This window comes from Aptenodytes forsteri, unplaced genomic scaffold (genome assembly GCF_000699145.1).
Source record: "Aptenodytes forsteri isolate BGI_AS27 unplaced genomic scaffold, ASM69914v1 Scaffold55, whole genome shotgun sequence".
In the NCBI taxonomy this organism is placed as follows: Eukaryota; Metazoa; Chordata; class Aves; order Sphenisciformes; family Spheniscidae; genus Aptenodytes; species Aptenodytes forsteri.
The window spans coordinates 7,396,293-7,415,725 of record NW_008796063.1 but is presented as its reverse complement, the minus strand read 5'-3'; the positions used below and the strand labels follow the sequence as shown (position 1 = coordinate 7,415,725).

Below are 19,433 nucleotides of genomic sequence, written 5' to 3'. Positions count from 1 at the left end.
TCCTGTTTTGATTGCAGCACAAAAGCTTTAGATCAGTTGAACTGTTCAGAAGTTCATTTTGTATGAAAAGTTGTTGCCACATTTTTTTCATATTTCAAATTTGAAAACAGAATGGTAATTGGCATTATTCAGTCTTCTGAATGAAAGAGTGAATTGACATTTTCTATAGTAGTAGAAAATCAGAAAAACTGTCATAGCAGTGCTGGGAAGGTTTACTGTGAAATGAGCACTGCAATGAAAATAGTCTGGTGTTACCTTTGTTGTTGGAGCTCGGGAGGGAGTGTTATATGTGCAATAAGACTTGTTTGGGTTTTTTTCTTATTTGTACCAATGGTATCTGAGTCCAAATTCAGTTTTGATAAATATATTTTATTGTTAAATATATTAAACTATTCTGTTTGTTCTATAATAAGTGAAAATTCTAGGAATTCTAACTAAATTTAGTCTTCTAAATGAAGTATTTACCTCTAGGCATCAACAGTACGTATAAACTTTTAAGCAGTTTTACATATAGATGAAAGTGACTCTCTGGCTATCTCCCATGATGGTCTTTTTGGAGGAAAGAGGTATGGAAAGTGTTCTGAATGTGTTTCCAGAAAGAGGGAACCTTTCCTATGGTAACTTGTACTGCAGATTTGTGGGGCAAGGATTATCAAATGCTCCTTGTGGCAGCAAAAAATAGTGTTACCAGTAACTCTGAAATGCGAGAATAGCAATACATGGGATCTAAATTTGGCGATTTCCCTGTTTCTCCTCATCTTTCTGACATCTGCTTGTAGCATTTATAGAACTGTTTTGCGGAGATGGAGAAATGTTAAGTTTAGATTCACTTTACTGGGGATCTTGCTGAGTCACAAATACTTTTAACTGCTAAGAGTTGGGGGAAGAAACATTGGCTGTTTTGCTCTTTATGTAAAGCTTTTACTCCTGATGCATTTTAGGTTTATATCTCAAAGCTGGTGTGTTCTACAAATTCTGATTTTGAGGTGCTGTTCCTGTGGATATGCGTAGTTCAGCATTCCTGCTAACCCATTTCCTATTTTTCATGTTCTTCATTCAGTGTTTAAAATTGACCTTCTATGTGTGTCTATGTATGTCTGTTTTGTCAGTGCTAATGCTGTGATGTATCTACATCTGAATCTGCCACTTTGACCTATATCTGGCTCTGTATGTGATTTTGGTGGTAACCATTTCTCTCTCAGTCAGAGGAACGTGCTCATGCTACGTGCTCCCCATGAGTAACCTTATAGTAGTTAATGCACTTGCATAGGGTCTGTGTTTAGTTCCCTTCTTGCCCCAGGGAGATTCAAACCTGCGTTTCCAAGGAGCAGCAGCCAGCAGATAAGTGACTATTCTGGGACTGGAGCAGTCTCTACGCCCTTGATTGGAACTCTGTTCTGTGGTTTCCTCCAAACAAATGATGAAACTTTCCTTAACAACAGTCTCTCGAGATCCTCCGTATTTCCAGTGGGAGCAGGAAAAGGCAGAACGACGGTGTGGGGAAATGCACCAAGACTGAGGTCCCGCTACAGCTTTATCCAGACAGGAATTGTGCGATTTTGCCATTGTTCCTTTGAGATGCTCTGAAGGGACTGTGGTAGCTGTGGGATGGGTAAGGGTTAAGTCAGTCTGAAAGCTGTAAGATAGAAAAGCTGGAACTGAGCGGCTGGGGGAGATGGTTGCAGAGAGCTGGAGCCGAAGCAGGTGAAAGGTCAGAGCTGGTCTGTGTGGGCTGGGAGCTCCCGGAGATCGCTGGCCGACACACAGTACCGATTAACTGTTTCTGTTCATAAACATTTCTCGCTCAACGGAAACAAACCTGGCATTAAATACCTAGAAATAGCGGCATCCCACCGGTCTCTGTTACCACAGTGCTTTGGAAAAAATTAATCTCCAAGTTCTCGACTGGGGGTAGCAAGGAGCTGACACTGACTTTGACTTGCACCTGGGATGGTGTTCTGTGCAAGTGATGGGTTTGCAAAACTGACTAAGGTTGTGAGACGTCGTGCAAGCATCTGCAATTCAGAGACAGAACCTTGTAAGTGGGTTTTTTCTTCATGCTTACATTTGTTAACACTGTTAAATAATGCAGATCTAAAGACTTCTGTTAATAAAGGGATAAACTCTGTAACTAGGAATGAGAGTTGGCTTTTGGTCTGTATGACAGATTTACTAAATAGTTACGTCTGGAATTTAAAGCAGCAGTTTGTAAATATTCAATTTGTCTTTTCATGGTATTGTGGAGATATATTCTCTGCTTTATAAAAAGAAAGTAACAATCACTAGAGAATCATAAATATTTACATTTTGGGAAACTGCACTTCAGGAACACTGTTGCATAGTGACAACCATGATGCTTCGCTTTGAGTTCCTATTCTGTGACACTCACACTAAGTTGCTTCTCACTTCCCTCCCCAATCTTAATTTCCATTGGGAAGGTTACTGTTCTTGTTGTGTGGTGCTGGTAAAGGACTGGAGAGGTGAAAGGTTCAAGTGTTAAGAAAACATACGTGCAGTCTTGATAGCTTGAAATATGCAAAAAAAAAAAAAAAATCAGTCCAGTAATGTGGAGGTTCATGTGAATAGCTGTGGAAACAGAACTTCAATTTTGTTTTTTTATTTTATTTATTTTCATAAACTGTAAAACCAAAAGATCAACACAATGAGAAAAGTAGTTTAATATAATCCACAGATTTTACTTGTGAATTAGATGGTACTTGAGATGCTAAGCCATTAACAGATCTATCCATTATTAAAATGGTGCTTACTGTTGAGAAATAACTACTGGCCATGTATAGGCCACCTAGTATGGGTGTAGTTAGATTCAAGACTGAAGTTTCCAAGTTACTTAACCTCATGTGTTTGGCTTGTTGCCATGAATATGAAATTAAGTTTCCATAAAAACTGCAAAATGTGAAATTAAGTAGTCTCGGTAATCCTGAGTTAAATTTGAGAACTAGATCACTTTCCTTCCAGATTTTTTTCCAGAATTAGAGTACCAAAACCTACCTGTCATGACTTCTTAGCAAATGTGTGGCAAGTTCAAGAAGTAAGCTGATGCTGATGGAAAACTGCACCTGCTTTACTGAGCCTGAAATCTATGCAATGTCTTCAGTCCTCTTGCCTCTGGGCTTTCCTACTAGAGGTAACCATTTGGATGAAAGTGTCTCAAAGGAAGATGCTCATCTACAGCAAATTTTCAAGAAATCTGTAAAGTTGGATAGCTGTGTTATATAGCATCCAAGTAGATTGTGTCAAAATTGTGCTTTACAGCAACATGCTTTTTGGATCTTGCTAGTTTGGTATTGCTATCTTTTTTACCTAAATGTTTAACTAGTTGGTGGATGCATACAGCACTGGAAGTTACTAAGTTTCCTTAATTTTGGATGGTCAATATACTTTGCTTCACCAGAATATACAGTATGTTCTTTCAACAATATTTTTTTAATGTTCTTCTGATCTCCTAACGCTTGAGAAAGCTAGTATGTCCTTTTTGGTATCCAAAACCCAAATGCAAAGAAAAAGATGGAAGAATATGGTTTCAGGTGTGGTGTTACTTTTAAAACTACAGCTATGAGGATCATACGTTAGTTCCCAAACACTTTTCTTACGCATTTGATGTTTACTTCTGTTATCTGTTGGTAGTATTGCTTGTTGCAACAAGCTATTGCTGCTAGTATTTTTTTCCACCTGGAAAAATACATTGTGGCTAAGTTGCTTACACAAGCAAGCTCTTTCTGTCTTATTTCTATTGGAGATGTTGCAATAAACAATGTTTATGATTCTCTCCTGAGTTCAGTCTCACCAGAATAGTGTCAAAAAAAAAAAAAAGCTTCAAGTACCTCTGAGTCCTTGTTCTTTTACACTTTAATCTTTTTATCACTGACTTTCTTATCTGAATCATTCTTTAGGGCTGCAGGGTTCTGGTTGATGCACGGGACAAACTGGGGATCCCTTGGCAGTACACCGAGAATGAGAAGCATGGAATGTTTTTGATGGCTTTTGAAAACAAAGCTGGAATGCCCATAGAGCCTGCCACCTTCCAGCTGTATGTACCTGCACTGGGCGCGCTGTGGAGGGATTCGGGAATCAAGGAAGCCTTCAGCCGTAGGAGCGAGTATCAGCTGGTGAGTATGTCCATCTTCATGGTGGGAGGAAAAAAGTTCCCTGCTGTATAAATCTCTCTTCAGTTGAAAGATTGCTTGCTACGTGCAAGATTTAGTCATTATATGAGCTGTTTGTAATAATGCTGTAAATCTGAGCACTTCAGCAGCAGAAACAAGTGGTAATTGGAGCCAAACTTGAAAAACTACATGGCAATAAGAGGGAGTGGAAAAGTGCACATGACTGGATAAACTGGAAGAGCAAGAGGAACCAAAAAAGGCAGGAATTGGTTGAACTAAAAATATTTTAGCAGCTCAGTAGGTCTGTTCATAGTAGGTCACTGATGAAGGCACATTTAATTTGTAACTTTCCAGTCCTGCCAGCTTGCGCTATATTGATACTGGCAAACTATTCCTGCATGCAGATCTTTTGAAGTGAATACAACACCCATTCCAGCTGCTGCTATTTGGCTGTTTCTTTTCATCCTGACGTCTGCAAGTGAAACTTGGATAAGCAACTGAAAGATGACAGTGAGCTTAAAAATGTGCTATCTTCCTTGCTTTCTTGTTGTTAGGTTTTCATGCTCTTGTGCCAAAATAGCTGTACTTCTGGTATGGAATATGTTTCTGACAGCTGTTCATAATCCACTCTTTTTTCTTCCAATGTACAAGATGGAGATACTTTTTTCTCTCTTCTCTGTTCAGTGAAACAAGGTACCGATCCGTGCACCTTAGTACCACTGTTACTAGTTCTTGGAAGATGATATGGGATGATATCCTGATTGTTCTAATAAATATATCTTTGATTTTGACATTAATTATGCTTTAATCTGCAGGTAGAATTCTTTGTTTCAGGTGTTCTGTCCCCAAACTTCATTCAGCTTTTCTTTAAGAAGAAAAAAAAAAAAGACTGTTACAGGTGAAATTCTTCATGCCTGGATATGCTATCAATGTTTAATTAGAGGAGTTAGGTAGAAGATAGAAAAATTGCTTTGTATAGTCTCCCTTAAACTCTTACAAAGGAACTTGATGCAGCTATAGAAAAACTAGGGAAATTCAGCAGTGAAATTCTCAGTTTGTTTCCTCATGCTGCTCCTCTGTGTGGGTTCTCTAGTGTCTAATACTGTAGTTAAACTCATGTTGCAGCCCTTAGGTACCCATCTGTCTTCACTAATAGATGCCTTTTTGAATCTTGATGTTGCATATTTTGTAAGTCTGTCTCTGAAGTATCTTGAGATTTGTAAATGGCTGAAGAATAAATAAAATGACTAGGTAAAGTTGTCACAGGATGATTGTATAAACCTCATTTCCTTAGGCTAAAAATGTAACAATTTCCATGTTACAGCACTGGGGATGGGGGGGGAGGATGTGCAGCGGGGAGAGAAGATAGATTAATTGTTCCATAATTCCTAGCATCTGTAGACACAGACTAAGACTTGCTGTTCTAAGCACTGTTCAAATGTGGAATAAAAAGATGGTTCATGCCACAGGGGACTTGAATTTAACACGAGACAGCTACTAAGAGAATCCAGTATAATAAGCAATAGTTGCATCAGCAGCCTGTTAAGAATTTTTTTTTTTCTGGGAAATGCTATGATCAAGCATGGGTTTTGTTTTTAAGGGGAGATTCAGATTGGGGTCATGTGGGAGGTTCATTCCTGTACTGGTTAGCAATAAAATTGCATCAAACTGGAAAAAAGTCCAGTTAGCTGAATAAATAGCATTCCAAGACTAGTAGGCCTACCTCTGCATTCTCTGGCTTTGAGGATTAAACAGGAAATACCAAAAAATAAAAGCCCCACAAAAATGAAGCATACAGGCATGCAAGTGATCGTTTAATATGCTGTCATCTTCAATACCATGGTATAGTTCTATCATGCATCTTTTTGGATGGCATTCATATAACCTGTTTAATGTTACTGGGGCAACTGGAGCTGCTGCAGGCACCAGAATTGTTAACTTGTCAATAGTGCAACGATATGGTGTACTACAAAAATACTGTGTGAATCGGTCCCACTGCACGCATCTGTGGCACTAACAACTTGAAAATCCTGGGTGCTATTATTTCACTGTGCCCGCTGAATCACCGGGAGATTATAAAGTACCTCAATTGTAGATAAAAAGCACTTACTGCATAAAAGTTTTTTAAATGTAATAGATTGTTCTAAAGGATACAAATGCTACTTCTGGACTGATCACTAAACAAATTATTAAGACCTTAATAACTGGAACAAGTTTCCATGCCTTGCTTCTAGGTTCAGCAGAAGTCTGATTCCCTGAGTACATGGGGATTAGCAGCAGTACAATTCCTTTTAAAAAAAAAAAAGTTTAAAACTGCATAACTTCTTAAAGAAAGCAGGTGGTTTAAGGAGATGCCTTATTTATAATTCATATGATGTGTATAAACCCATACCTTCTTTTAGTTTAAACCCTTGCTGGATATAGACTCATGAATAAACAGAAGCCAGATATAGTGGACTCTGAGAAAATAAATCTTTTCTGAACTGATTTTAACTAAGGCTAAAGAAAACCTCTGCATCAGCACTCCCTTTCTTACTTAGCAAGTGAGCTATTAAATGGAATATGCTTGGTTTGAACTGAATTTCGTATCTTTATAATAGTTTCAAAATCATCACCAAAATTTTGAAGTTTTACATTACTATGATCTTTCTGAATGCTTCTCAACAATGTTTGAAATAATAACCTTGCTGAGCACTCGCATTTTCTTCACTCTGGTCTTACAGTCAACTGAACACCAGCTCTTCTTTTTTTTTTTTGTTATTGTTATTAATTTGGCTTCTAAACCGTAGGATTATATTGGTCTGCTTTTGAACTCTCTCTATTTCTCCAGGAAGTTGTCTGACTTTGTTTAAAAATAAAGAGTAAAACATGTTGGTTGCTTAACTAGAGATGAAAATTGCAGCGTACAGGTGTCTCCCTGTGGTCTGTAATGCTAAGCTTGATGACTGACTCAGCAGTAGCAAACTTGTTGAAAGAAAATGGCTCTGAACATAACCTCATACAATCTGAAAGCTTCTTCTCTGGGACCACAGAAGCTGCCTCTGGGCATTTGAGTGTTTTCTGCTTCATATTCAGTGCCTAGAAGTGCTGGCTGTAAATCCCTGTCTGGGTCTTTGAGCCTTTCAGAAGTGAGTGGGTGGATTCTACAATAGCAGGGTGCTTTTCTGCTTTTTTTCTTCACTGTCTTTCTTAAAGCAGACTAACCAATTTCACTTTTCTTTTCACAAACATCAGCCTCTCACTCTTCCCCCGCCTCAGCCTGTCCCCACCAACCCAAGTTCCTCTGTTCCTTGTATGCAAGCCAAGTAGTTTGGGGACAAAAGCTTCATTGTATGTTTGGTTACATTGTCACGTCTCTGTCCTCGTTTTTTAACTACTGGAATAGGAATTCCTTTGTAATCAGTATGTGATTCTTCTCTCTTCTCCCTTGCCCTCATTATCCTACCCCGTTTTCTGTCTGTATGTTAGAAAGGAATACATTTATCATGTGTCTCAGTGTTCTGTAACATTTGTTCTTTTGAGGTTGCCCGTGGTAGTTGGGCAACTGGGTGTTAATTCTTCATTGCCAGCAGGTGGAGACAAATTCTATTTTGAATGGCTTCCTTGGAGAAAGGACCTTGGGACTTCAATTATGACTTAGCTGAAAGGGTGGAAGCTTCTTCAGTTTGAGCCTAATAATAAGTATTTGGGTGTACTTGGGAGTTCAGGTGCATGTATAATAATCTGCAAGCTTTTTTGCACCCATAAATGATGTTTCCTTTTACGTCCTAAATCATGGAGACTAAGGCCAACAGGAATTGCTTTGGTCGGGTGGTTTTTGTTTTGTTGTTTTTTTTCTTTCTCCCAGGTCTCTAGTGGGAGAACGTGAGAAGCCATTCACTTCTGTTTTAATGTGTCCAGAACAAACAAAATCGGAAGCGAGGTTAGCTACTTTTTTGACTTCTTGCAGCTTGGCATGCTTCATGTCATTGTGGGTAAAGATGGGACAAATGGGGCTTGTCAGGCAAGAAAATGATACTTTTGTCATGGTCAGAACAGATACATACTGTGTGCTAACACTGTTACAGAGCTTAAGCTAACAATGAGCAGATCTGCAAAGGCCATCATCTGGCTTCATCAATTCTTAAAGCAAAATTGACATTGTTTTATCAGGTTTTTTTAAACATGCACAATGTTTTTTGTCTTACGTTTTTTTTTTTTTAAATCTCTGTCCTAATTACTCTTAATCAAAGCAGTATCTGTATTTGAATGATTCTTGCTGCTTCCCTTCAAAATACCAAGTCGTTCTAGCCTGTAACGATGTATTTCAAGAGCTCTTGAACTTCCCTTGTGGTACAAGTCATATTCTCATCTCTTCAGCACTGATGGGACTATTTACTCTGAACTCCAAAGCCTATTTGCAGTTAAGGCAACTGTGCTGAGTTATTCACTTGCAGCCAGACTAGCTTCTGACTTGTGCTTACAGATACCTGCCCTTCTTGATACAGAAAAGAGCATGGCCATCCAAGGAGGCTGCAAAAGGCATCTGTTTTAATGCAGTTATTCTTAATATACAGAATATATTAATGATCCATCACTAGAGTATCAATTTAAATGTAATTGTTATTATTGATGTAGTAGTATTATTGATGTTCACTGCACTATTCGAAGAATTTCTAATGTTCTAATAGCTCCTTTTTAAAAAAAAAAAAAAAGTCAGCATTAATGGGAAGTAGTGGTTCCTGAGAGGGAAGTAAGGGGCTTGCGAATATAGACAAAAACTTACTACTGTGTCCATAGCTATTTTTAGATCTCTGCACGGGGAATTGTATGGAACACTTCCAGTAATACTTCAAATACTAAGAGCCTCTGAAGCCTTGGATGTGGGAAGACTCTGGAAAATGTTTTAAAGACCATTTCTTTTATATCTATTCACCATTCTCTGGGTGTTTTGAGGTGTTGGGGGGTTTGGGGATACTTGTAATAGGACAGGAGTCACTCCCCTGTAAGTTAACTGTGGGTTGTGTTTTTTTTTTTCCCCTCTAAGCAGACACTTGAAATAAATCAGTGGTTAAATTATGCCTGCCAGAACAGATAGTGTGCTGGAAATGTTGCATAGTGAACAAACAGCCTGCTCCTTGTGTTAGTATAGCTTTGTTGCTGCATTCTCCTTATGCAAGGAGCTGATGGCTTCAAAGCCTCATAGGTAGCCAGCTGTGTGTTTTGGGTGGTGTGGAGGTGAGGCACTAGTCATTCCCACTAATTCTTGATACAGAGTGGACAAACTGTTGCTTAAATGGCTTTATTTTGGTACAGAAACACTAGGTATGGCAGTAATGTAAGATGATCAGGAGTTAGGCTATATACCAGCTGCTGTAGCATATGGAGGTTATGTGGCAGCATTTGACTGCCTCTGTAAGCCAAGTGAATTGAGAGGTTGGGCAGCAGAGTACTGACTTGACATGAGGAGTAAGTGACTTTTGAAGTGGCATGTTAAATGAAAGCTACAGGAGTGGGCTCTATTTTGTCAGAATTCTTCAGTGCGCTTTAATAGAGACTTCTTGAATCCTTAAGTAAAAAGTTTTGAACTGATCATTTGTCTTTAAGATGCAAGGGCAGAGTAGAGTTAGCCTTAAAAGCATGTTTCTAAGCATTTTACTCTTCTTTCAACATATATGCCACAGCACTGAAATGCAGGAGTACTTGCACCTGGTATCGACATAATGCACTTGCTAATGCACTTTCTCTTGAGGAAGTACCGAATGTCAGATCAACTCCAGCTTATACAATTGGCCGTAACACAAAAATGAGCCCTCCTTTTTGCAAACTACTGTTTGAGTATGAGTTTACACAAGAGGCTATCTATGAATGTTGCTTATTCTACAAGGATGATTTTTTTTTTTTTCAGAGCTGTGAAACTCTCATATTTTGTCAGTGAAATCTATTGGGGCTTGACCAATGCTGGTGAGATGTACAAAGGAAGTAGTCACACTTTTCAAAGTGCCAGCATGGGGAATCTTGTTACCATTTAATACACGTAATTGGGACTAGGCAGCAACTCTTTGCCAAATTACTTTTGAGCTTTGCTTGGGTATTTCTAGTTTGCAGAACTCCTGTGAAACTAAATTATTGCTGGGGAAGTTACGCAGATTTTTTTCTTTTCTAGATCTGGATGGGAGATACCACTCTGACCCAGAAATTTTTTTTAGAAACAATGGATTGACAGTAGTGCTACAAACCAGAAACTCATATTTGCTGTTGCTGAGCCTTGGTATTTTGTAATTACACAGTGTTAGTGCTGAGAGTCAAGTACATCTGCATATAACAACATTACATTAATTTTTTTTTTTTCTAAAAAGCTAATTGTGAAGCTATGGATGGTAAATAGTCCTGTTTGAATTTAGCTATTGCACTTAAGGAATGATAGTGCTATCTAACCTAAGCCTTCCCTTAAATTTGCTATTGTTTGTTGTTATAAAAATAACAGTAATAGTCTGTTATAATCTAATTTTGTTATGTTAGAATTCTGAAAGAGTGGCTTAATCTGACATAAGATGTCATATTAACGTAAAAGATCATTAACTTGCAGACTTGATCTATGCAGCTTGAATAACATCCTGCTCTGGACTCGTATAGCAGGTGAATTATGGGGATGTTTCTCTTCAGTCAAATATCTAAGCAAGGTTTTATGCCGGTATTGTGGCAGTTAAGTGCCAGAGGCCCAGATGTAAATTCTCAGTTCTAGTTCTGTCCTCTAATCCCAAGACCTCAGATGGTTATGGTCAAGTTATGGAGTTGTACAGCAAAATAAGTTAATTTGCTTGTGTAAGTATAATACTGCAAAGCATTGTGGCCGGCCTGTAGTAGGAAGGATTAGCAGTTGGAGTCCCTGGCTTCTAATCCTGTCTCTTAAGACCAAGTAGGAAATTTTTTTCAGATCAAAGTCTCAAGTAAGAACTCTCAAACAAAAGTGGCATTTTGTTAAAGGAGGTGAGAGTTAGTGAGTTACAGTTTGGGTTTTATTAAAAATTGAGAGGTAATATAAAGCAAAACGCAGCTGGAGACCTTTGCACAAAATTCTGTGGATACTGGCTAATACTGTATAGTTTGTCAGCTTACATCTACAGAAGTTAAATGCTCAGTCTTCTATTATATTTGCAGTATTCTAAAAATAAATGCTTAAATGAGTGTGTTAATGGGCCTGCTGCCACCAGAAGATCTCCTTTAGCAGCATGGTGTTTGGCTGTACCAGCACTAGTGTGTCTTGACAATCACTGAGATTCAAATTCAGGACTAAGCTGGAGCAGGAGGCAGAGTTGAGGATGCCTTCATAACACGTTGTCTGTCACCTACACCAAGGAATGCTTCACTTGGTAACCACAGTTTTGATTTAAGTGCCACTGAGCAAGAGGTGAGAAGAACTTGCATTTAAAGTAGGCTGGATTCAAAACCATTTAGAGAATCAAAGGTCATAAATCATTTTACACTGCAAATCATTTTGAATTCTAGAAAAATCCACTTGTGCAATATCTTTTCTCAGTGAGAGAAGCCATTCTCTCAAGCAGAACCATCCATAGAAAGCTGTGTGATGGGTAGAACAGTTATTAGCTGTTCTTAAATACTTTCTGCTATTGGAGAGAAATAACAAAAACCAGAAAGGTCATGAATTATGACCTTTTCAAAACAGTGCAAATGGAGAAGTGTTAGAGGATAGCAATCTGTTACAGTACCTACCTGAAGTCTCAACCAAGGATTAAAGCCCTCTGTACTAAATGCTCTGTGGAAAAATAAAAGGATTCGTGGCCTTAGGTTATGACAAAATGCAACAGCTGGATGAAATGTAGCCTGCATGGAATTGGGAGGATAAGTTGGAAAGTAACGAGCAGATCATACATAATAAATAAGCGGATAACAAGAAATTGATATGCCTACCATATGGGAGCTGAGACAGACGCTGAATAAAAAGTGCTGTGCTACTGGCTGTTCTAGTACTCTGTATAGTGAATTCCCGGTAAGCTACAATTTTTTCTTTTTTTTTTTTTCCATTTAAAGATCAAAAACTTAGGGCAAAATCAACTCTAAAGTCTGTAAAATGTACAGTGCATTAATGCACTTCATTAATGCCCTGCTGTCTATGGATACCAAAAGGTTGAAATTCAGACTTTGTGTGGTCCTACTTTTTAACTTTTAGATTCTTGGAGGTAGATTAAAAAGCCTTGTGACTTTTATGGTACTGTGTAAGGCTGCCTGTAGGAGTTTTTGCTTTTGGCCCTTGGATGCCAGTAAATCTTGACTGTATTTTTGGTATGGTTAAGGTGAATAAGACAAACAACTTCATAGATACAGCTCCCATGTTGAAAATTCATTATGAGAATTTGCATCTTGCCTAATGATTGCCATTTTTCTAGTAAAAAGATTTCTTTTTACTCATATGTGTGTTATTAAGAACAAACTCTCTTGTCTTTACCTCTTAGTGTTTGAGCCCATTGGAGAACTGTCTGGGTGTCCGAAAACACTTACAGAATAAATACTGTACTCATCCTTGCCTCTCTCTGTATGCGTGTGGTAGCAGTTATAGTTTGATGTCTTACCTTCAGCAATAGCACTGAAACACAAAATCTAATGTTCTTAGACTGGAAAAGTCTCTTTGGCTCTCAACTCTTGAGAATAAATGCCATCCTGCTTCTGGAAAGAAGCTTTAATTTTGTTATGCATAAAATAATTAGAAAAAATACTCAGTATGTCTGTCTTTGCAGAATTGTTGTTCTAAGCCCTAATTAGTGCTACTCTAAATCTTGCAGGACTGTATTGAATATAAGGATTTGTTCAGAGCAAGTACAGCTGTAATTAATCTTTGCATTCCCATCAAGAAATGCTGGCACATGCTGTGAGAAACAAGGAAGGAAACTTGCAGTTCAGGCTGTCTGAGCCAGTACCCAACTGCAGCTAAAAACCACTGGAGTAATCTCTTTATCCCTTTCTAGTGTGCAGGAAAGTTCTGGGCAGAGACAAACCTAACACAGTGAGCAGCCTTTAGCTTCTGATTATACTGTTTAATTTCCATGTTCAGAAAGTTTCTAATAGATCTCGGTAATTCAAGAGACTTCAAAATTGGCAACTAGTATCTCAGTAGAGATTCCCACTAATGAGAATGTGTTCCAGAAATCTGAGCAAGTTAAGTACATTTAAAGGTGCACTCTTTGTATGGCGAAGGGAGTCTAATAAACAGTTCCCCGCTGAAATCTGGTGGAAGCAGTAGAGAGCTCGTATATTAAGTAATGAGCATATGCATAGGTTAAAACCATGGTAGCACATTAGGACAACTTTTATTCTAGTTGCAACAAAATACCTGCATTATGCAGAGACATATATGTTAATATTTATCTGTTTACACTGAAGTCTAAAAACAATCAAAGAATATCGTTTCTAGTGGAAGGGCTCCACTTGTCAGACTGGTTTCAACCCTTCAATCTCAAAGATATAGCTGAAATGGAGACTGTTGTATTTGTATTCCCGTGATACAGGTTTTCAAAGTTTTTGGTGTATTAAAGCTATGTGTGCTTCTTCAAGATCCAACAAGGACTGTCGTAGCTGTGTGAAAGAAGAGAGGGCTTCTGCTGCTTCCTGTGCGCTATATTAGCAGTTTTCCCACCCTGTGGCTGGTTTCAGGAAATTAGGCAAAACAAAAGGCACGGCAAAAGAAGAGGTGAATGGTTTTGTTAAGCCCATCTCCCTGACATGGCTCACTGTGCTCAGAAAAGCAATGCTGATGATGCACTTCAGAAAGTTCCAGTTTTACAAGTCAGCCTTTTGCACCTCATTTGTATGTTCTCTGTAGTAATTCAGCTTTCTTTCCTATTGGTACTGGACCTTGTCCTCTCCACCTAGAACTGGACAGCAAGCAAGGGTGATCTTAGTGTCTTTCTAAAAACAGTTAGAGGTTAAGGCTCGGATTTTTCAAAGGGGCCACTGAATTTAATAGGATAATGGGTAATGAATGCTTTCAAGCTTTCCTGAATATCCTATTTTATAGTAAGCTATGTAGGATCAAGAAGAAGTAACAAGCACAGATGAACAAATAAGCAAAACATTAAAAACTAGATATGTTTTTATGAGGCAGTCTTACTGGCATATCTCCTGGATTTTTATACTTAAAAGAGAAAAGATATTTGAAGTTGTTCTTAACTTGTCACACAGTGAATTATATTTAACGGGCCTATGTTCTTTAAAAGACAGGACCTGGCAGAAAGCTGAAAAGGAGAATGCAGGTAGGATAGTTAGGTAGCAATAACTTGCTCAGTTGGCTATGTTGTATTCTTGCTAGCTATCCAAATCTTGATCCTTTTGCAATGACTTCTTGAAAAGATTGTAATTTTCTTTAACCTACTTTTCTGTTATCTTCCCCTGCTCATGCTGTCTCCCTAACAAGCCTGCTCTGCCTTAAAACATCGAGTGTTGTACTGAATGTGTCATGCAAGGATAGAGCTTAACTTGGTCTCTAGTTCCATGATAGAGTAATCACAGTGAGCAATAGGAAATGGTGGTTTAGGGAGTTCTGCTTTGCACTATGCTCTTTCTTACGTTGGCACAACTGTTTTTTGGAAGCTCTGCTGTAAATTGGGAAGCTCATCTGAGGCAGAGTGTAACCCTATGGCTGATTGTAAGGGCAGCTGAGGTAGTGACATGCTGTGGCATTGGTGAAGGAACGAGCAGCTGGCATCAAATGATCACGAGTCACCTTAACCTGGTGCTTGCCAAGGAACGATGGCAATGTCTTTATCTCACTGATCCTTCATCCAAGCAGTGGTTCCTTTCCTCCGTAAATCTTTCCTGATGCTAAAATAAGATGCCTGTACCTTGAGGATGCTGTTTAGTTTTAAAAATGTTTGTGTTCCAAGTTATCGGAGTATCTGAAGTGTTAGCATACTGTTCAAAGTCAAGGCTCCGTTTCACAGGTATTGAGTGTAGAGGAGGAGGTGGTGAGCAGAGGGAGGGAAGAAACACAGTATTTGACTCTTGACTTTTGAGTTTATGTGAAATGATAGCTGTGCAAGAGTGGAGGTTTTTATAGGTTAGATGACTTAAGGATGCATCTGAACATGCTACTGTTCCAGAAAATCTCTCTCGGTTCCATACTGCCACAAACTGACCAGTTGATAATTGAACGCTAATGGAAGGAGCAGAGCTGTCAAGTTGCCTTCCTAAAGGAGAAGAGTAAAGTTAGCTCAATACTCTGCTTCTCCTTCTTCTGAACCTGCACTAGCTGGGAAGGCTTTCTATTACAAAGGCAGAAGGCAGCGTGGTCTCCACCTTCTCATTAGTTTGCAGCTATACTTAAAGCAGCTCTGTGCAGTAAACCTGTTTTGCTCTATTATTGACTTAGTATTTGGGGGAGGGGAGGAAAACTTCCTGGAAACATCATGCAAGATTTTCTGTTTGAGAAAGTGGAAAACATGTTGCTCTGAGAAGTAATTTATTGACACCTTTCAAATGTCTCCTCTGTATACAACACAGATTCCTGCAGTTCAGACTGTGGCAGACTTGTGCTTCACTTGGCTTTACTCCTGAACAAACTGTTGGTGTTTGTCCTTAGAAGGTCTGCTCTCCACCCCGCCCCCAAACCCTCTTAATTTGACTTGCTTTCCTTGATATTCACTTAATTCTACTCTGGAAAACTCAGTAAAATCTCAAACTGAAAAAATAGTGGTATATTGATGGAACTCTTTCCCATTTAATTCCATCTCTGAATTCTGCGTATTTAAGACTTTGATCCATCTAGTTTCAGTCTGGTCGGAGTACAGTACTGAATCAGTAATGATGTTAGATGTGGGCAGGAGGCAAAAGAACCACCTACTATATCCTCTTTTTCTGTCTTCTTTCTCCCAGTCCAGCGCATGCATTCTAGGTTGCAAGGAGTTTAGATGGCGTGGCTGGACTGTTTCGCCCTCTGCAGTTCAGTAGGATGTGACTGGGGCTTTAATTAGGATTTTTTTTATAGGCTAGTCTGCTCAACAGCTTGTAGAAGTTTGTTAAACTCATTTCAGTTTCCACTGTGGTTTGATTAATTTACATGTGTAGATGAGGCCTTAAGGATGGAAGCTAAGTCACTTATTTCAAATCGCTTATTTCATCTTTTAACTTGTTTTCAGATGCTTATAGTGCTTAATTTGTATAAAGCAGATGCATGTGAGGGTGAATAAAAATAAAGCTTTCCATTTGATACAAGACTTCAACATTACTTGTGGGCTTTTTTCCTCCATGGTAAGTCATTTCTAATAAGCCTGAGCTTCAAGATAGTAGCTTTATAATGATTGAGGACTGCGTCAAAGGGCTTGGCTGTAGACGCACATGAAAATAAGATGGAGTTGCACATTAACACAGTTGTTGTTCATGCAGTTACCAACCCCATCTCACCTTGTGAGTCTTCGCTCAGGGATGTTTAATCCTTTAGTGAATGAGTGCCTGAACAGCTTTAATTTTCAGCTCAGGTAAATCCATTCCAGTTTTGGTTTCATAAGTGAAAGTGATGATGTGAGTTGTGTGGTAGGATGGATTGAAGTGAAAAATGCAGGAAAAGCAATCCTGAATGTTTTGAAAGATAATAAATTCTGAAATGAAATAGAAAGAAGTTTAGGTTACTTGAAATCTTCAAACTAAAGTATCAATAGTGCTAAGGTTTAAGTGGAAATTTGGAAGAGCTTCCCCTTCTCCTCATGCCAAAACAACCTTCAGTAGGGGAGACAATATTTGGAATAATTGATATGTTGTGACTGGATGTGAATAAATAAAAAGTGTTTTGAGATAACGTCTATAGATCACAGAACTTGACTTGATTGTGAATGGAAACTGAAGTTTATTTCAGATCACTAAAGGTTGTTTGAGGTTCACTATCACTCATCTGCTGGACTCAACATGTGATGTTGTCACTGGCACTGGAGCAGGAGAGATGAGGTTATAGGGAGGACAATCACTTCTTGGGTGAAACGCTTTCTCACACACCCGAAGTACAGCTGTGAACTAATGAAATAAGTGTTCTTGGCATATGACATGAGCCAACTTGATCACTAGTGATCTAGGGGATTTACAGGTGCGTGTAAAGGTCAGACTTCATAGAAGGCAATACCAATCTCAGTGTAAGTGGGTGAACATGAGATGTTGAGTAGCTTCTCAGTGCTGAGAGCAAGCTCGTATACATCGTGAAATTCCACTGATTTGAGAAGTCACTGGGAAAGCAAGCGTAGTAACAGCTGGCAGAAATGGTGCACTTCATAGTTCAAAGTTGGTCAGTCTCTTAGAATTAACAAATACCAAGCTATTATTGAAAAAGGAGAAGTTTTTTGTTTCTAGGGCAAATGATTTTTGAAAATCCGACACGGAAACTGGCTTGAGGAATCCCTCAGACTTGCAAGCCTTGGGTTCTCTGTAGTTGAGCCTGCTGAATGCTGAGGTAATGGGCATGACGAAAAACTTCAGAGTAATGTAAACAAGGTGGAATTTATTTTTTTTCCTGCACTCTACTGCCTACATGCTTGGTTTTATAGGAATCAAACTGTTAAATAGTACACCTGAGTGCAACTAAGACTTAACTTGCATTTTACCTCAGTCTTATTTCCACCTAAAACCTAACTTTCAGATACTGAGCAGCTTTCTGAATCTTGCAACACCATCATTTTAGTCTACATCGCATCTAAAAAAGTCTTGGTTGTATACATACAGACAAAATGAGAAAATATTTTTTAAAACAAATTTTTAAATAAATGTGAGAGATAAATGACTCTTTCTAATCCTTATAGTCACCTTTTAACAACAGATGTAGACAAATTTCAGTAAAACATGTCTGAGCTGATGTTTCCATCCACAGAAAGTGGAGCATTAGGGCGCTCTGCAACGAATGCTTTGGTGTAGAAGTGGAGTAGGAAGCACCGTTCTGCGAGATAATCAAGGTTATGCCTGTTGTAAATGCATTCAAGCTGCTTAGCTTTCCAGCTGGCCACCTGCCATGGAAAAGTCCAAGCTCAACATTCTCTCATGGCTGGTGTTAGCTGTTTTTTCAGCCCACAAGATCTAAGATATTTGTTTCCCATCCTTTGATCTGATAAGATTTGAAAGGGAAACTCACTGGTAAACTTGTGATTTAGTCTTGATCAGATAGTCAGCACTGCTGACTAGATTAATTCATAAGGTAATATTTTTTTGTCAATGTCTATTCTAGTTCTGCAGATGTCTTCTGTAAACAAAGCAAGTTTCAGGTTTGCATACTGAGCTGCTGAAAACAAAGCATGGAACTAGGATCACATAATAACATGATTGTGCATTGTTCCTGGTGCTTTGTAAAAACATCCAGTTGCTTCTAAATTCTGATGTGTTAGTTGGAAATGCCCAATTTTGCATGGCAGCTGCCCACTGAGAATAAATGGGATAATTTGCTAGTGATTGGCCAGAATCTTGGATCCATCCTTCCGTTCACAGCTCAGGACTTTAACTGTGGCAAGATTGCTGCTTTCAGTTGCCTTCTCTTGTGCGTTTTAGCTGACTGTGCTTGGAATGAGAAGTTGGGCTGGCGTGCGTTAGTTCAACTTCACGGAGAACCTCCGGTGTTTGAGATGAAAGGGTTCTGGCAGCAATTTTAGACAATGTATTTGCTTAGACAGTTGGCAGGGAAACAGGAAGGAATCCTTTCATGGGATGCTTATGACTAGGTCTGTCGTCCACTTGTGCCAGGATGAGTGTGTGTGAGCTGGGCACACTGCTGATGTTGGATACAGTAGTCAGACTTATTTTTTGTTGTTTAAACATAACCGTGATTCTTCCACATGAATTGGGTATATATCCCCTTGCATCTACTCCTTGAATCTTGCTAGCTGCTAGTCAGTGAAGGCTAGGAAATGCTAAATCACTGTAGCTAACGTGCAAGTCTGGGTAAGGATTTTTCTAGAATTAAAAAAAAAAGCAATAATCTGACCCTTTTGTATTGCACTGTGCATCTTTGTTTTGTTTGTGGCCAGTACTGTTTTCTCTGCTGTTTGCACCTGCTTTTCTTTCAGTCATTGCAAATCTGTGAAGCAGGAATAACAGTGATGAAGAGACCGTAAGTAGGAGTAAAATCAAAACGATAGGGATTTTTGTTAATGTTTCTTGAAGCTTGTAGTGTAGGATGAGCCTGCCTTAGTCTATTAACAGAAAATTCCTTTCCTCCTTGAGGCACTGTTGCTAGTGTGCATATTTGAGACAAATGAACAGAACTGTTAAGTAGTATCAAGAGTAATTTCTCATCTACGTCCTCTTGATGTAGAAACCTAGAATTTCAGGAGAAAATGTAACTTTTTTTTT

General features: G+C 38.8%; 1 protein-coding gene across 1 annotated transcript in view; it reads left to right on the top strand.

The window, feature by feature from the left end:
* Positions 1-3,908: 3,908 nt before the first annotated feature.
* GNA12 (G protein subunit alpha 12) overlaps positions 3,909-19,433 on the top strand; it is a gene marked incomplete at its 5' end in the record, with an annotated part of 29,146 nt that continues 13,621 nt past the window's right edge. The window contains 1 exon segment of the mRNA XM_009286401.2: positions 3,909-4,127. Within this exon segment, the coding sequence (XP_009284676.1) occupies positions 3,909-4,127 (219 nt within the window).